At 36.4% G+C, this 19963-nt stretch overlaps 1 protein-coding gene and 1 long non-coding RNA gene across 4 annotated transcripts in view; one reads left to right on the top strand and one right to left on the bottom strand.

Annotated features, from left to right (window-relative positions):
* Positions 1–2168: 2168 nt before the first annotated feature.
* Positions 2169–19963, bottom strand: part of LOC149794275 (uncharacterized) — a 45820-nt gene continuing 28025 nt past the window's right edge. For 2 of the 3 annotated variants that reach the window (XM_089968431.1, XM_089968430.1), the window contains exons 2-4: positions 16084–16508; positions 4153–4347; positions 3252–3644 (exon numbers count right to left, since the gene is read on the bottom strand). In XM_089968431.1, coding sequence (XP_089824557.1) covers positions 3267–3644; positions 4153–4347; positions 16084–16434 — 924 coding nt within the window. In that variant the 5' untranslated portion in view covers positions 16435–16508 and the 3' untranslated portion in view covers positions 3252–3266. Of the gene's footprint in view, positions 3645–4152; positions 4348–16083; positions 16509–19395; positions 19586–19963 lie in introns of those variants that run through there. The other variant, XM_089968429.1, reaches the window with a different exon arrangement.
* LOC149794274 (uncharacterized) overlaps positions 17051–19963 on the top strand; it is a 37044-nt gene continuing 34131 nt past the window's right edge. Inside the window, exon 1 of the long non-coding RNA XR_016422986.1 lies at positions 17051–17435. This is a non-coding gene — a long non-coding RNA (uncharacterized LOC149794274). The remainder of the gene's footprint in view (positions 17436–19963) is intronic.

The raw sequence follows: 19963 nt of genomic DNA, 5'->3' as shown, positions 1-19963 counted from the left end.
TGTCTTAACACTATGACCGATATACTGAGGTTACCTCCACGTCCTGTGTCTTAACACTATGACCGATATACTGAGGTTACCTCCACGTCCTGTGTCTTAACACTATGACCGATATACTGAGGTTACCTTCACGTCCTGTGTCTTAACACTATGACCGATATACTGAGGTTACCTTCACGTCCTGTGTCTTAACACTATGACCGATATACTGAGGTTACCTTCACGTCCTGTGTCTTAACACTATGACCGATATACTGAGTTTACCTTCACGTCCTGTGTCTTAACACTATGACTGATATACTGAGTTTACCTTCACGTTCTGTGTCTTAACACTATGACTGATATACTGAGGTTACCTTCACATTCTGTGTCTTCACACTATGACTGATATACTGAGGTTACCTTCACATTCTGTGTCTTAACACTATGACCGATATACTGAGGTTACCTTCACATTCTGTGTCTTAACACTATGACTGATATACTGAGGTTACCTTCACATACTTTGTCTTAACACTATGACTGATATACTGAGGTTACCTTCACATACTTTGTCTTAACACTATGACCGATATACTGAGTTTACCTTCACATTCTGTGTCTTAACACTATGACCGATATACTGAGGTTACCTTCACATTCTGTGTCTTAACACTATGACCGATATACTGAGTTTACCTTCACATTCTGTGTCTTAACACTATGACCGATATACTGAGTTTACCTTCACATTCTGTGTCTTAACACTATGACCGATATACTGAGTTTACCTTCACATTCTGTGTCTTAACACTATGATCGATATACTGAGTTTACCTTCACATTCTGTGTCTTAACACTATGATCGATATACTGAGTTTACCTTCACATTCTGTGTCTTAACACTATGACTGATATACTGAGTTTAATTTCATCCAGATTTTGAACAACTATTTCCACATCAGCTGATTTTGGTTAGTTTTCTACAAATTCATTTTGATTGAAGGTTTTAATAACGCGTTAAAAATGAAAGTGGCAAACATTTTTCGCAAGACAACATGCAAAGTGATTAAGTATGTGTGGGCATCGTTCCTGTACCTTCTATAATTGAAATTTGATTAATACACATATCCTCGTGACTTCATTAACATTTATGCGAATTTCATTACTCTTTATTTTGTTCAAGTCATCTTACACCGGTTTGTAGTTTTTAACATTGCATTTGGTTTTCAGCTTTATTTAAAATGTAGTTGGAATCGACTTCATAGTTTTGAATGTTTCCTTATTTCATTTTTTCTGTGATGTCGTTAATTCCCATGATAGGACATTGTCCACGCTGTAGTCACCCTGTCAAGTCTGTCATATACACCATTATGTTCTTTACTTATGATGCTTCTATATATACTTTCTTTTTAGTATTTTATTTCGTTATTTATTAAAAAACAGAATCGAACGCCATGCATATTTTTATGCGTTCATCTCCTAATGAGCTGTTTCTCCATATTTGTTAGATCCTAAAAGTAAAAGTCTAAAGTAATATGAAATGTGTGCTGTGTTTTCATTTTTCCTGCAGATGCCCCGTTTGGCCGAGTAGTCTAAAGCGTTCGTCTGTACTCATCACTGAAATCTCATCTGTCTGCGTGGGTTTGAGTCTTGGGCTCAGCCAGTGTGGGTATATGAAAATGTTTGCCAATCGCTTCCCGTCAATCCGTGGTTCTTAAATGGATTTTATTCACTATTTATACTGGCCGTCATATATAACCTATGATACGCTAAAAATGGCGTTAAACAACCTTTTCCAGCAATTTTTTAACCTTATTTGATGTAAATCGTTTTCCACGTCAGACATAATTTTCTTCTTCAGATTTCTGCTCTTTCAATGTTTCTCTGAAAACATGTCAACTTTCGCCTGCCAAGAGTATTTCAGAAAAAATCTAGCAGTGTCACAAGGTATTGGCATCCATTACTGCACTTCTGTATTTGTAGGCAAGTATATATGTTATGTATGGCCCTCGACAATAATATGATTATCGTTCACGTCCTGCACCGGTAGGGTCTTAATGTGCTTGACGGCACAGTATAACATACTACTGAGGGCACAGTATTACATACGCTTGAGGCACAGTATTACATACGCTTGAGGCAAAGTATAACATACGTTTGAGGGCACAGTATAACATACAAGTAAAAAGTATTGATTTTTGTTTATCACTCACTGATTATTTACATATGCTGGTAAAAAAAAATATTTTTTAAACCATTAGGCCATGGAAAAAGTACTCGATACGTTTAATACCTGATATGCCAATATAAATCCAACCAATATACATTTTATCCGCAGCTTAAGAGATGCTTACCATTTATACTAGCTTATAAGACAAATCATATTGCAACAACAAAGATACTGATCTGCAGCAGCATAATGCACCTGCAGATCAGATTCTATGATGTTTGTTCAACTGATTACTCCGAACAAACTGTAAGGACACAGATTTGCCTTCGCATTATGTGACGGGAGATCGGGGTCTGTGCAACTTGTAAATGGACTCGTCTTATGAGCAAGTACTAATGGTAGTGTCTAAGTCAACATTCTCATAATTTACGGTACGTTATCGAGCTCCATAATGTTCCCATCCGGCAATGTCACATACATTAATACAATGAAAGATAACATTGTTACTATTATTTTTAAGTGCACGAAATTCAGGGAGAATTTTTGGGACACTGATAATATAAGGTTGTGTCAAAGGTTGTCGTTTTAGTCATCAGTTGTCGTATGTTTTAGTCATCAGTTGTCATTTTAGTCATCAGTTGTCGTTTTAGTCATCAGGGGCGGATCCAGAAATGCTCAGATGGGAACGTAAGCAAGTTAATAAGAGATCTGTGGGGATAGAACCTATAAAAGGGGGCCCAGGAGGTGAAGCCGTCAGGAACATTTTTTAAAAAACTATTTCCATGGCATAATATTAATCGTCTAAGAATAAACACAACTTACTCAAGGCAACGTTCCAGTTGTTTCGTGCTCATGTTTAGAGGAATTTCCAAAACGAAGTCATACCTTTGAACAATCATTCGTTTTAAAACTTGGAGTGTGTTCATGAAACACGAATGCCCCGCAATCTTCAAACTGCACGACCTTATAGATAAGTATGCGTAAGACTGATTTAAACGTAGAAGTTAAACCAGATTAGCCGGCCGGAGGAATCGACGGAGGGAGAATTCTTGGCGGGATATAATTAAATCAACTATCCTTGGACGAAGATCAATACGGATTTCCTGGTACATATTTATTTCTTTTTGAACAAAGCGTCTCGAGCTGTACATGTTTTATTTCCGGGCAGATTTGTAACGTGCTGGTAGCCATTTTTCTCCATAAAGGACTTTATCTCCCTGGAGTAGTTATCTTCACCATTCAAATATTCTACAGTGAAAGTGTCAATATTAACTTTCTCAAACGGAATGCTTTGCAGAACCGAGAGTTCTCTGCCTTCGATATCAAGGCTAAAGTAATCGATATTAGTCTGATTCACAGCCAAAAGAATTGAATACAGGGAAAAGCATGGCACTTCGATAACATTCACTTTCATTTTCATGTCTTTGACCCAGTTTTTGTCTTCTTGATCTACCCAAACTCGTCCCATTTCATTACCTCTGTTGAACTGAAGCTGAAATACAAAAGTATGCAGTTTAAACAGTGTGAAAAAGTGCTAACAATTTGATGGATGCTCTACTAGACTATTGTCTGTCTGTCTGTGTGCGTCTGTCTGCCTGTCTGTCTGTATGTATGTATGTCACAGTGATTTCATCTTTAAGTCCTCTATCGCTATTTATCTTGGTTTTTTTTTACAGTCCTAAATTAAAAAGTTTCTTTTACAGAATAATAAATTTCAAACAAACATTCCTTTACAAAGCCATAAGTTTGACAAAGTTTCTTTAACAGAATCCTAATTAAGAAAGAAAACGAGCACGAATCGTGTAAACAGTAGTCACCATCAAAATCGTCTTCATTTTCGTAGTTGCGATCTTTATTCTTGTCAACATTACCTTTGTTATCAAAATCATCACCATGTTTTTATTATTATTATTGTTATTATTATTATTATTATTATTATTTTAACTTTAAAGGTCACAATATAACAAAAACTCCAGCATAAAAATTGCCAGAACACTTACTATGGAAGGCTGTGGTTTAATATTTAGACATGAATTAACCAGTATAGCCTTCCTGTTCTTGGCCCTTAGTCTTTCGAACACAAACGGATCCGGTTCGATCAGCAGACCGTTCCATTTTCTAACCTTCTCAAAGAAGAGTGTGTTGGATATTGATTCTCCGTCATAAGCGCCGGCCTCTATGTAGAATCCTTTCTCCTATGAATAAGAAGAAAAAAGTAAAATAGACAGATATACCTCTATGTAAAATCCTTTCTCCTATGAATAAGAAGGGGAATAAAAGTAAAACAGATAGATATGCCTCTATGTAGCAGCCTCTCTCCACTGAATATGAAAGAAAAGAAAACAAAAGCTAAAGAGATATATTGGGTATAATATTTCAACTACTGTCTTATATAATTGTTCTTCCGTTCAAGATTTTATTGCAAAAGCTGTTCTAGTTAACCCGCAACTAGATTAAAAATGTCATATGTACGCCTTCTGTTTCCCATCATATATGTACATCTGTTTCTTATCTGCATGCGGTATATATTGTTGTTAGGCAAGGGCAATCTGATTAAAATATTATCTCCATTGCTGCTTTGGGGTCATGTTCTGGTAACCTATGCTATTACCATAATCGCTAATTTTATCAAACAATCAGATGACATTTTACATCTTCGCGTTTGGACAGATCCGGTGGCCTAGTGGTTAGAGCGTCCGCCTCGGATGCGAGAGGTCGTGGGTTCGATCCCCGGCTGAGTCATACCAAAGACGTACAAAAATGGTACTAACAGCTGCCTGGCTTGGCGCTCAGCAGTAAGAGGTTAGTCGGCCTGGTGTCAGGATAATGTGACTGGGTGGGACATCATGCTACATGTCTGCGGCATGATGCCCCAGTGCTAGACATCACTATAAACTGCCAAACTGCAAACATCGTAGCGATATGACTGAAAAATTGTTAAAGCTACGTTAAAAATCCAAATCACACACACATACACACACACTTCGCGTTTGGAGACTTAGCAGTGTGGATGAAGAGCAAGAATGCGTACCGAACGATCTGATTCACTTTTCACATTTCTGGAAGCTGCATTCCCTTTGATTAATGCAAAGGTCACCAACATGACCCTATAGCGGTCGTCGTCAGATCTTCACGTACGACAGCGGATGTCTAATTTTAATCAAACTGTAGTCGGGGGCAGACGGAAGATAAGTGTTGGAACAAGTGGCTGACGGGACGACAATTGATCTCGAGCAGTGACATTTATGTTTACATCCGATACGTTTAAGAAATGTACATGCCAAATATGTTAGTTCGGTATGCCGACAGGAAAATTTATGATTGTAGCATTAAGGCGGCCACGATTTCTCACACTGAAATACCGATCTAACATATTTTGCCTATAATATGAATTCAATTGGATAACAGTGATATGCCCCGTTAGATTAGACCCCTTCCAGCCTAACTTTTTCATCCTGTCACTTTTAGCAATATTTATTTTCGGTCTGCTTCCCGATGACTCCCACCAGCCCGTGTCAGTGACTAGAAATATCTGTCGGTCTCGATTCTCTTTGTCGTTATAGGTTGGACTACTACTAACTGCGGGATACTTTAGTTACGGTTGACATTTTGAAAAACAGATAAGCTGCAATTCTGGCAAACATGCAAATAAAAAAAGTAACACGAACAATTTACTCATTAAAACAGAAACTGCATGTACATCAAAATTAAATGGCATCGCAAAGTTAAACTGAAGAACATAATCCAGTAACTAATAACAAACAGTACAATACACCCAGGACATTTATCATACTGTATTTAGACTCCATTATAGACACTAGATACTGAAAAATGAAGAAGATATAAATAGAAAAACGGGATAATTTAAAAAAAAAAAAGAAAAAAAAAAGAAAAAAAAAAAAACACTGGCCAGGAAAAATCACTTTTCCAAAGCTAAATGGACAGCCACAGCGGCAAATGTTTTCAAGCTTTTTTTATATGACTGACAGGTGACAATTCACTTACCTCATTTCTCTGAAACTATATAAGCTAATGTAAAAAAGATGTTTTATAATATATAAAAAAACAATTAAGCAATATTTTGACCACAAAGGCGATGTTAAAGGTTATTTGTCGACTTTAAAAAAAAAATTCATACTACATATTGGATCGTGTTGATTTCAGTTACAGTAATAACAGTTAAGTAATAACAGTTCACAGTAATAACAGTTAAGTAACAACAGTTCACAGTAATAACAGTTCACAGTAATAACAGTTACAGTAATAACAGTTCACAGTAATAACATTCCACAGTAATAACAGTTAAGTAATAACAGTTACAGTAATAACAGTTCACAGTAATAACAGTTCACAGTAAAAAATATTTTGCTTTTTGGCACATTAACTTCACACAAACGATAAGCCGTAATTAAAGGGAAACTCGAATTAGCCGTGGGCAAGGTACCTGAGCTTTTTATTATTTCATTCATTTTTTAACTCATGCATGCAACAGTGCACTGTATGATGGTTAAAACGTCCGCCTCGGATGCAGGGTGTCGCGGGTTCGAACTCCCGCGCAAGTCATACAAAAAAAACTTATAAAAATGCTATCAACAGTTGCCTCACTTGGCGCTCAGCATTAAGAGGTTACTGATAGGACTGGTCGGCCTAGTATCAGGATAATGTGACTGGGTGGGACATGATGCTACATGTCTGTGGTATGATGTCCCAGTACTAGACATCATCATAAACTGCCACACTGTAGACATCGTAGCTATATGACTGAATGTTTTGTAAAGCTACGTTAAAATTCCCACACACACACACACACACACACACACACACACACATTCTGTATGAACAGTACTAACTATGTGGTTTTTTGCATATGTCAAATCAATTAAACTCTGTTCTGTCGGTAATAAAGGTTATATATATATATATACACTAAACCCCATCTCTAATTTATCACTTTAATACATGGCTATTGCTTCACATTTCTTAATGTCACTCTGTCAAGTTTAATATTTTTCCCATGCTTGCAACCTTAATGTTTTTTTTTTTCCCAATCACCATATCTAACACATTTAAACTTCATTTACCTACATCTTACTGTTTTCTAAAATTGAGTGAAACATGTTATATCTTTTCAGGTCTAGCCTGGTATCTGAAACAAAGTGTTAGAATTGGATCAGCTTGGAAGCTCTTCAGTAGCCCAGTGGTGATAGCAAGGTTTCATAAGGACATGCGCTGTGTACTGTTATAAGCGACCAAGATTAGTTCATATCACAACACTGATATATAGAACCTCAAAGACATGGTTTAGGTCTTCATGAGAGAGATTTGCACCATTTTTCAGTAAGGTATCGCATTCCTAGAAACTGTATTTTCCTATCCCAATGTCGCCTTTTGTAGTTATCGACACTGAAATGGAATGCATTTTTTGCTATAAAACATGGTAGTGGTCCCATCAGAATTTTAAATCTGAGTGCACTATTAGTTATACAAACAACTGCCTAAGTACCTGACACAATAAATGTGGAACATGACACCTGTCATTGTTTCTTTAGTGTGTACACCAACCTGTATGCATCTGGATAGGCATACTGCGGTTTGCTGCCAAAATCACTATGAGCTATGTCGCTTCACTATCCCTGGGAAACATGTTATCCTTTGTACAGACCCAAACTAACATTTTGTTTTAGATAACATTCATTAGTCATCCTTGCTGTTTAAAATTTGTCAAAATGAGTTTTAAAACTTGCATGAAAATTTAAGTTTTCAATACAATTTAGTTTTAAAAATTCAGATGTTTATTTAAATTTCCAGTAAAATTTAATTTATAAATATTTTTAAATTTCAAACATACATTCAGACAGGCCTTATCTTGAATTACAATTAGGTTTTTACTGCATTGAAAAATTCCTATAATTGAAGAAGATATAGCAAATTTAGTTTTGGTTTCTCAAGAGCACTTAGAGGGCCAGGAGTGGCCAAGTGCTCTAAACGGCTAACCGTTCCGGATCACTGCCATCTCACCTCTGTCTGCGTGGGTTCGAGTCCAAGGCTCGGTTAGCGTGGGTACGTGGGAAAGCCTGCCAGTAGCTTCTCGTGGGTTTTTCAGGGTTCTTCCTCCACCAGTTATATAGCCTATCTTGTGCTGAAAAATGGCGTTAAACCCTAGAACAACAACAACAACAACATCAAGAGCACTTGGACCAAAACTTCCCTGTGGAACATCAGCACTACACACTTTCTGGCAGGTGTCAAATGTCTTGTTTGCAGGGAAATTCAAAAAGACTTCATGTATAAAGTTGAAATACGTGTGGCATGCAGATATAAAAGTGTAAATAAAATTGGCCAATTTTTTGGGGGCCTTTCAGGAATCAGGTCACAATTAGTACTTCCAGTTCAGTACCCACAAATGTAGTTCTAGTCTATTTTTGGAACATTTTTTTCCTCTCTCATTTTGGTGGTGATAGAAGAGTTTTATTTATACATTTTTTGGTAGGGATTTAAAGGTAATTCTTTATTCTTGAGAATATGAGCTTAGTGTGTGGTTGTCCGTGTGTATTTTGGCGACAGTGAACAGTAAGCAATAGGGCCTTGGTGATGATCCGGAAGAGAAATCTGTGTTCTGTTTACATGCTCCTCTGCTAACAGTCTAGCATATCGAAAAAGAGCCGGTCAACCTCTGACAAGAACTTCACCGTGAAATCATGTTAGAAGGTATTTTAGATTAACATATGGTTTGTATTGATTGTCACACAGTGGAAAGGTCAGTACTCAGAAACAAATATAGAGAACATATAGTAAAAGTAATTGTGTTCTGGGTCCTGTTCAGTGCAGTATTCGAGTAAAGTTTAAACTGGCATAAAATCTTTATTATTAAAGATAGACACATGAAATTTGAATATGTTATGTATATTGACTATGAAAAAATAAAATGAAATTAAAAATAAAAAATTAATTTTTATTTGAAAAATTTAGATGAAAGTTTTAAAAAATTAAAAAATTGACCCCCTCCCCAATGCACATGTATGATGCTTTTTGGGAATGATATTAAATGATATCAGCATGTATATATTCCTACACCATATACAAGCTCCAATGTAGGATATCTGTCAAATTGTGTCAGAGAAAATATATTTGTAAGTCAAAATAAGACCTTCATTTAAAACACACGAAGACAAAACTCTATTCAAATTATTTAGTCGGGGTCCAAGGAGTGAATTTTTGTATTTATGATGGGGTCACTTCTGAGTAACACATATCTGCTTGTATAGCCTTCAGTAATTGTTTATAAACATAGTTATAAGGTATTTTGTTGTTGTTGTTGTTGTAGGGTTTAACGCTATTTTGTCAGCACACGATAAGCTATACCTGGCGGCCAGTATTAATGGTGGAGGAAGAACCCGGGAAATCACCGGAATGAACCACCGGCCCTCGATAAGCTACTGGCAAGCTTTCTCACACAGCCACATTGGCTGAATCTGAGACTCGAACCCACGCAGACAGAGGTGAGATGGCCGGCTTAGGGCTAATAAGCGGCTACCCCATGCCGACACCATATGGTGTCGACGAATTCCAAGTTTTTGATAGGGAATGGACTCTGACCTTAAACCCTAACATAAATGTCCAAATATCAAAAATGGTGCGACATGGGTCAGAGAAAACTCGGTCTAGCTCACATTCATGTTAATAGCAAAGGGACATTCAGCTGGGAACTATCCACATTCCTCGGGCCTGTCATACATAAGAGTAACAACAGAGAAAACATAAACACTCCATTTTCACATGCTAATGTTATCACAAGGCATCGAGCATTACAACAGAACGTGGATATTGGAGCTGACCTTATGTGAACTGTAACTGTCAGATCATTTGAATCAAAAGAATGTTGGAACCATATATTACCACAACTTCCCCATAAAATTAGCTTTGTGGTTTTTGTTTTGAATTTAATAATTATTTACATGGTCATTTCTCCGTTTTCTTTTTAATATCTTTGTTGTAAATATATTCAAACTTGGCCAAGTTCTATTTTACACATTAATATATATTTCAAACAGTTGCTGGTGAGTACTTCTAATTGTAGTTAAAATTAAGTTCTAGCCCTATAACATTCACAATCATTCTTACATTCCTGAACGCAAACACAAGGTGCCTGATTGTCATTGCCATTAAATTCTAGTGTCCTAATATTTTGTTGTTTCTTCAGTCCAGTTTTTATCACTGCATATAAACTGAAGTGATATAACAAATGTATTATTACAGTCTTAACCACTTCTAATAGTCACAAGACAAAATATTATTCTGGAATATTATCGAGTTCATGTAACAAAATCTTTGTATCTTGCAGGCTTTTTTTTAATTAGACGTCCACTCCTTGTTCGAATCTCTTTTCTGGTTCTACTCAGTGATAACTAATGATGTCTTCTCCGTCAGTTCAGTAACGTCCTTGTTAGTATCTTCGTATGTATCATAATATCTCTGGCAATGTATCTTTTGTTTGTAACAAACGTCTTTGCTTTCTCATGTATATAGCACCATCCAGGTTTTCACATCATACGGGGGCCCCGAGTGGCCGAGTGGCCTAAAGCGCTCACCGTTACGGATCACTGCCATCTGACCTCTGCGTGGGTTCGAGTCTCAGATTCGGCTAATGTGGTTATGTGAGAAAGCTTGCCAGTAGCTTCTCGTGGGTCGCTGGTTCTTTCCGGGGGTTTTCCGGGTTCTTCCTCCACCATTAATACTAGCCTATCTTGTGCTGAAAAATGGCGTTAAACCCTACAACTACAACATCACATCATACGACTTTGAAACTGAACTAAACGATAAGACGCCATTAGTTATCAATGAGCCAAAACCACACAGGGGAGACTCGAACAAGGAGTGGACGTCTAATTAAACAAGCCAGTGGACGTCTAATAAAAAGCATGCAAGATACGGAGATTTTGTTACGAGAACTCGATATTTCTGAAATACATTTTGTCTTGCTGCATTTCAGAAAATTATGCTGTTTTTATACCTTTTATCAGAAATATAGTCTAGTGTGCTTTTATGAGAAGAACTGTCTCATAAACTCTTGGTCAAGTGTTTCCATGGAGAGAGAGAGAGAGAGAGAGAGAGAGAGAGAGAGAGAAGTTCAGTCCTCTTGAAAGAGATGTCACTTTGAATACACAGATAATTAAATATCAAATGGATTCACGACAGCCAAAGAATCTAAAATTCAATATGCCAAAGAATCTAAAATTCAGTATTTCAGACTAATATCGTAATTGAAATATATTTTACTGAATTTATTCTAAAATGTCAACATATTAAACTCTATTATTTAAAGAGTATTTTATTTCTAAATTAACTATTACTGAATATGAAGTTGGTAACGAACGTTGCTTTTTTACTATAATCAACAATATAATTACAAGTAAATATAAGTTCTTCAAACAATTAGACTTTCCAATACATTATATTAAAGAATAGGAAAGAAATATTAAAATAGTCTAATATTGCAACGTACTGATGTTAGATTAACATCTTAACACTAAAAATCCTTATACAATATGAAAATTTGTATATAGACGATAATCTTACATGTAAAGACAGAAGACTCTTTGAGTTTCTGACTAAAGAACTGGCATGCCCGTGGATTGACGCTTTTAATATCAGTTCCTTAGGACAAAGCCAATATAGGTCAGGTTCTTGTGGTTCGTCAGAATCTCAAAGTGAGGCTCCATAATTTCTTAAAGATTATCGCCTGGGTCTATGTGCGTCATTATGTAGACAATTCTGTTAGATCAGCTCATTTACTCATTTAGAAAAATCTTTGGAATTCGTCTAGTTCATCTATCTACACAACTTACTGAATGTAGTTTTTTGCTGACTTATGATACATGGGAAATGTATGTACAAGACGGTTTTGCCTTTTGCTCATAAGGGCACAATCTTAATTAAATAGTATATTATTGTAATACCGAAATAAATGGATTTAATATCAATATATTTTAATAAAAAAATTACTTTCAATATAATCTAATCAAAACTTACTTTAATACAATTTAGAGAAAATTTCAATCGTGTTACTTGTACTAAAAAAGTCTGTCCTAATATACCTGTAGCAAATTTTTACATAGGCTGGACACCTACGTTATGCATGTAGTTTGCCACATTTACCACAGTTGAATAATCTGGAGTCTGATTTCATGTACATCGATTCCGCTTTCTTTGGTCGTGCCATTTTCTTTCCTTTTGTATTTCTGTACGTCGATTCCGCTTTCTTGGGTCATGTCATTTTCTTTCCTTTTATCTTCATTTTCACACCATGAACTTCTGATGTAGCTGCTTCATTATGCAAATTTCGAATCTGCATTATGGATTATTCGTCTACACTGCATATAGTCAGTGCTTTTTGTAGTTTCAGTTAATCTCGTAAAAGTTTTTCTTTTACTTTTTCAGAATTAGTCCCTCAGGCTATTCTATCTCTAATCATTTCCAGCTGGTATAACTGTTCTCTGTGGCACAGTAGGGGCGCAACTAAAAACTAATGCCGCTATGCCCCTGGTCAATATTTCATACAAGTAAGTGGGAGGGACAGTTTTAATAAAATACATAATATATACATGACAAGAAATAATTATTAATGCACAAAAAAAAAAACAAACAACAAAGTGATGGCAAAATCCAAATTATCCTGGCCAGTTACATTTGCCTATCATTGAAAGTAAGATTTTGGATGGTTGGTTTAAAAAGGTAGATTTTTATAAGACTTTAATTTTATAGTAATATACGGTCTTTAAAGGACCGAACATTTACTGTTCTTTGTCAGGAGCATGACATTCTTTATGCTAATAAAAACTTCGGGCCTCCATATAATTTTGAGAAATAGCAACCTCCACCAGCAGATAAACGTACATGGAAAAAATTAAACGCTTGGTCCCTAAGCTTTGACGATAGTCTGGTTGAATACTCACAGACGGTGACCCACGTATAAGTTATAAATAACTGCCTTCCAATCACCAAATCGCCTGTCACCCTATTATCAATATATTGTAGTATCAGACACTGAAGCAATAATGCTGCTATAGTGTTCTCTATATTTCTAAAATTATAAACAACCAATACACAGAAAAACCTGAGGTGATTTGGTGATCTAGAGAAAAGAGTAAACGGACTAAGGGTTAAAGCAGCAGGACTCATCTTGGGTCTGAAAGGTTAATACGTAAAAGAATAATAATATCGTACGTCTGAGTCTCAAACAAGGCATATTTAAAGAAGAAAAAAATCCTGTTAAATATCCTTGTACATTTTTGGAAAATAAAAGATATAAAACCCGGCATATTTAGGGACAAAATCTGATGAAAATCGGCCTTGTATTTTGGGGGCTCTTATGTTAAGGCTTTAGGCTCGAATGAACAGTAACACAAGAAAGAGTGAAAATAACAGGGTTTGAAAAATATAATAATTTATTTCCCTGGAGATATTCTGTAAAAATGAAAAAAAATATGAACTTACGGTTTTAGGAATCAAATCCAAAAATAATCCAAGAATAATCCACGAATAAAATTTTTGAAGCCCTGATTACAAAATATTCTAATGATTTCAAGTTCAATTCCCGGGGAAGAATCCAAGATGGAAGGCGATGACGTATGCTGTAACCTGTAGCGTTGAAGTCTACAGTTCCTTGAAGAAATATGCAATATCTCTCCTGTTTTGGAAATCTGCATAAATGTTCATAAGAGCTGTCTTTGCTCAGGAATTTCATATGAGCACACGTATTTTCCAGGAAAAAATAATTAATCCTTTTAAATCCACGTAATTTGAAATAACTCCAAGCGACACAACACCTTCCAGTGTAAAGAAAAAACCAACTGAGATTATGTCTCCAAAACAAATGTTATATCGTATTCTAAAACGCAAAAGTGCGGTCACGTGATCATGTTCCAGAACCTCGTAGAAATTATTTACTTGTTAAAAATTACATACAGGTGTGACCCTGACGAAAAGCAATCATTTTACTCTAGGAAATAAAATTTAAAAAATTGTTTACATTTTACACCACATAGCCCCATCATGACCTCGACAGCAACCAATCATTTTAAAATAAAAATAGAACTTATTTACGTGGTTGCTACTAATTTTGAATCAAGGTCAGGATCAACGTCAACACCTGGTGTTTACTAAAACGAATAGTCAAGGTCAAACTATTTTATTTTCTGAGAAAAAAGTATAAGGTCCTAACAAACAAAACTACATTATTTTGACATATAAAGAAAAACTAAAAGATTAAAAAAATTACAAACAGTTAATTCAGATATAATTAAATCAATCATATAAAACAGGCCAAAATGATACCGTACACTATTTTGGGTCTCAAACATATCCTGCTAACGAACAAAATCCCATAAAAGTCGGTCATGCATTTCTTTGTAAAAAATGTACAATTTTTGGATCTCAAACCCAGCATTTGTCAGGACAAATATATCCTAAAACTCGTCTTTGTTTTTCTTTTGAAAGCAATATAGTACATATGAGGCCCCAGACCCGGCATATTTAGGAATAAATCTCATAAAAATCAGTATGCGCGGGTGTGGGGTGATATGCGAAAGTAGAGCTTTCGGAGTCTGAGATTGTACTTAACACCTAAGCTGTCTTTAACAACACTTGACCATACCTTTTAACTAAGCAGGATATCCGACAAATATATCTTACTCTATGATTCAATTAAATGGAATCCTGTTTCACGTTGCTTAATGGAGAAGATAAAAAATGTGTGTGTGTGTGTGTGTGTGTGTGTGTGTGGTGGAATTTTAACGTAGCTTTAACAAATTTTCAGTCATATTGTTACGATGTCTCCACTGTGGCAGTTTATATTGATGTCTAGCAGTGGGGCATCATGTCGCAGACATGTAGCATCATGTCCCACCCAGTCACATTATCCTGAACACCAGGGCGACCAGTCCTAACACTAACCTTTTAATGTTGAGCGAGGCGGCTGTTAGTAGCATTATTATAAGTCTTTGGTATGACTCAGTCAGAGATTCGAACCCACGACCTCCCGCATCCAAGGCGGTCGCTCTAACCATTAGGCCACCCGAGCGGTCTCAATGTTGAAGAATGATTCTAGTTAACCCGTTTATTGCGTCAAGTAGCCCCGAACAATAATGCTAGTAAGCTGGTAGAACAACATAACCTACTTCCTCCGATTAACTGGGAGAATAGTTTATATGATTTTGACCGACTAGTAGCAATACATGTACTGTAACAACCTGATCAGCTATATGACTTCACTAAGACATCAGTGGAAGTATCAGGCATCAGTTGTAAGCTAAATATTTTCAGATATATTCAGTTTTGATCATTAACTTCTCTCAGTGTACCTCTCACATCATCCTGTTATGAAAGTAATGGAGAGGTAAACTTTCCCTTAGTTAATGGTATGGCGACACATAGCAGGATACCCTCAGAGTGCATCACCAAATGCGCCCACCTCAGCCCGGTTCTTCCTACATTTAACAGGTTTCTTGCGCATATTAACAATTCAAAATAATATACCTTAGGAAATGATTTGTAATTACATTATTGTTACGTTCGCATGAACTGTTTTTAATTCTATGTATTTTTATATATAATGGAATGAATAAAGAGAAAAACGGTACATCTAATTCGGACACATATGGCTCATGTTATAAATCAGGACCTTATTTTGTCAGTTGGCTGGTCTTATAACTAATCTCTACAATATATTATAACCAGGCAGTCAAATACAAACTGTGCAAAAGTACATGATAACAGAAAAAGTTAAAGAAATATAGAAAGTAAAATAATTTGCCAACCTGTTCCAAAGGCTTAAAACAAATGGAATGCTAAAGCATGAAACGCTCAAGCCAACAGCCACGTCAGGATACCCGCGACAACTTTTAATAGTCAAGGTAAAAGAAAACCTCACTTACCTTTTGACTAAGGATTTTATCAATAGCACCACTCTGACCACACGAATAATCAAGCATATATGGATTCTTCAAGTTGTAAGGCTTTATCTCGGGTAAAAAAACAAAATTGGTTCGTATGAGTTGAATTAAATTAGGATCATCATCCGTAATTCCTTCTCGAAGTAACTTTTTCAGGCTGTTCATTTTTTGACTATACATATTCATGTCCACTGCTGGCTCTGAAATGCCCCATATTGGTCCTTTTAAAATCCAAGTCATTAGAAAAAGAGACCCTACGAAGCTTAGGAAGATGAGGTATGAACGTCTGGGTCGTCCAAGTAACGGAGATCTTGATCCACAGTTGTATTTCATTTCTACCTTTGCACATGTAGTTACAAGTGTCTTGATTTGAAGAATATGCCTTGTCAGCTATGTTACGCGACTTTCTGGAATGAATGCAAAAATATATTATTATACATTCTGGAAGACCAAGTTGATAGATCCTTCAATATATATTAGACTTTATCTCACGTGAGAGCATATAGTTGTTTGCTTTGATTTGACGTTTTATAGTACAGCAAGACATGTATGTTATTTAGTGCCTAGGCGACATAAGGCGTCGCCACAGGAGCCAACCCAAACTCATCCAACGGTAAGATATGCAAAATAAACGAAAAAGGCAACATATGCAAAAATCTACAAAATGCAAGGTCAAAACATACATAACCGCATTCTTTTCACACAAAAAGCCAAAGGTACATCTTCATTGTAACAGAAATATATTAATGTATGATCAATAAAGTCAATCTTGTCGCGGTCAGCGTAACACATAACAATTAACTTTAACGTATGAGCTAGGCCCGCGATAAACCGCTAGCCTGCGATGGTTTAAGATTCCTTATTAGGAGTATAATTGATTTTTCATACGGACCAACTAGGGTAATGGAACGACAGATTGAGAGGCAATAACACCGTTTGAGAGGCAATAACACCGTGGTCGATCATCTCCTAAATAACGATAACCAAACTAAAGCGATAACTAATGAGTGGACGAACCTAATATTTATAAAGTTTCTTCAAGGAGCTCACATCAAAATAGTTCTGTCTCACAGTGTGGAAGTAGACACAAAATACAAGAATGTGTTCCAGTGTCAGCGGGCACTTGCATGACATAAACCCTGGTAGTGGTACAACCTTCAGGATGTATGCATGACTCGAGTATATGAGGCCGATACGCTAACGACACACGTACATCTACATTACGGTTGGCACTTTCATATGGTGGGCTCGGTGTTCTGAAGACCGTTTGTGGAATTTTCATTCCACATATTTTGCCAAATATGTGAGGCATGCCGAGTTATATAACAACAGAGGTAAGAATATGGAATCTTCCATTCGGAAACGGGTGACTGCATGGAAGCGTTGGCTGCTTGATATGAGCTTTAATTACCCTTTATACCATTGTGGCCAGGCAGCCAACAGTACAGACTAGTTTTGTTTTGTTTCTAGGCTGTATGAGCATATCATGTTTCATTAAGACTTCGGATATGAACGGTTATCAAATTTCAGGTTTTACAAGACTTCGAGTGAGAAAAAGAAATCCAAAAAGACAACATTTCATTTTTGGGAGGTCGTAATATAGTTCTGAGCGTGGCTGTAATTGCGGCGGCAAAAAAAATAGAGCTTTATCCGGTAAACATGGTGCCGTAAGGTACTGCAACGCCACCTCAGCATTTTCTAATCGTTTGAACCGTCGGTATACAGGGACCGATAACTACTACGGGAGGATCTGATGTCGTTGAAATTACTCCGAAAAACGACAATATTTGCTCGGCGCTTTTGAATTCGCAGAGGTCAAAATATTATTCTGGGAGGTTTGTGATAAATTATAAGGCATTTTTTAAAATATAATTATTATTTGTATTCATCATTGATTTGTTTAAAAACCAAATAATGTTATCTGACTAGTTTAGTTACTTTAAATGTAGTCAAATCGCTAACATTTTAAAGGCAACTTAATTATGAATTTAACACAAATATTCTAAAGTCATTTACATTTAGCCTGCATTATTCCATAATAATAAAGTCTTTCATTTTTATGATCTAGATAATTTTGTCACTATATTTATCCTCTTTAGTTTAAACTTACCGGTTATACCGACGAAACCTTTCTACTGGAAAGTGTATACATATGGAGGCTGAGTCATATCAATGTCAATGTTTTTATTAAAGAAGTGCCCAAGGCCTAAGGACCTTAATCCAGCACTGGTTAAAAGTGCTGCTAAAAACCTATCAACAACACAAAATGTAGACCACCACCATATATAAATATCAACTAATATTGCTTGTATTTTGTTGTTCAGTGTGAGAAATTAGTACGTTATATAAACAACAGAATTACAGAGGTCATATGGTTTAATGATATGGAGACTAACAGCATGAACACATGACTCAAATATATGCATCTGGGTCGTTTTTTAATCATCCCTGCTACGTTTTGTTAACATTCTCGCAGGCTAAGGTGACAGTTGGTATATCACGGCTATAAGTATTATAATGAATTATAACTGCTGTAGTACAAAGTTTTAAAACGTGTAATTAACAAAATATATTTTGTTCCATTGTCAGCAGACCCGGCCCTAGGATGTGTGGGGGCCTAAGGCAGCATGCGGGGCCCAAGGCAGCAAGCGATGAGCGCGGGGCCCCTTGCAAAAATAAATTGCACTGCGGAGTTTATTTCCTGAACGCGCGGGGCCCAAGGCGGTTGCCTCGTTCGCCTTGCCCTAGGGCCGAACCTGATTGTCAGTTAATTAAATATTCTCTTTTATCAAAAAATATTTTGTTCTTTTCTTAATTAATTAAATATTCTCTTTATAAATAATTAAGCAATCGGCATACTGCAGTCAGTGGCCGATCTTGAAACATCGGTGGGTGGGGCATAAAGAAGTAGGCGAGGAGTATGTGGGTCGGGAGCACCAGCTGGACACTAAGACTAGTCCTACAACGTAAGACACATCACCCGCTATTTTTGTTCTGGTGGGTGGGATGATGGCATTACAATAAAAACACGTGATATGTCTTACATCGTAGGACTAGCCACCAAGACACGCGTCTAGATGAATCATTTTCGTGTTCACATTACCTTTAACCTGCACCATATAGCAATCAATGTGCTGACGTGCCGTTAAATCATAATACGTACATGTGTCATTTTTTTACGCTAATGTCATTAAGGAGACTGTAAATATAGATAAAACATGATGATCCGTTATAGTTCATACAAAATGGAGTCTAACGGTTTGACTCAGTGAATGCATAGATCAGTCTACGTACCACAATTGCCTGTTAGCTTCCCCCTTTACGCATTCAACAGCCACGAAACCAGTGGAACCATTACAACCGCGTTTGTCGGCATGCTTCACTTAGACGAAGAATCGAACATAGCACCATATGCACTTCTCTCGAATGATTTATCGAGGCTGTATATGTAAACACTAGTACTAAGAAGGCAAATACGATGCGCACTCATTCACCGTATATATCTACATATATATATATCCTCCTATATGTAGGTCTGGCTTCCTCCGTCATTTAACTTTGTTCCAGGCATTGCTAAATTGGACAAAACAGCGTTCATTTTGGGATCGTTATTATTTTGTATCAGTCATATTGCAGGCAATAAAGAATAAACAATTTACTCTTTTCTTATGATAACCAATTGATAGCTGATGATCAGAGCTAGCAAGTGAAATCTTAATCTCAGATACTGACAAGGTACTTGAATGGTCTAGGTGTTGTTTGGTTACATTTAATCAGGTTAAGACACAAATCAATGTTATTATCACGCAAACCAAACCATAACCACCATCCAATATCATCGCCATCCACCATTAATCATGGC

The sequence above is a fragment of the Sinohyriopsis cumingii genome, chromosome 8 (genome assembly GCF_028554795.1).
Source record: "Sinohyriopsis cumingii isolate HCF-2022 chromosome 8, ASM2855479v2, whole genome shotgun sequence".
In the NCBI taxonomy this organism is placed as follows: Eukaryota; Metazoa; Mollusca; class Bivalvia; order Unionida; family Unionidae; genus Sinohyriopsis; species Sinohyriopsis cumingii.
The sequence above is the reverse complement of the archived record's forward strand: the minus strand, read 5'-3'. Positions and strand labels throughout refer to the sequence as shown.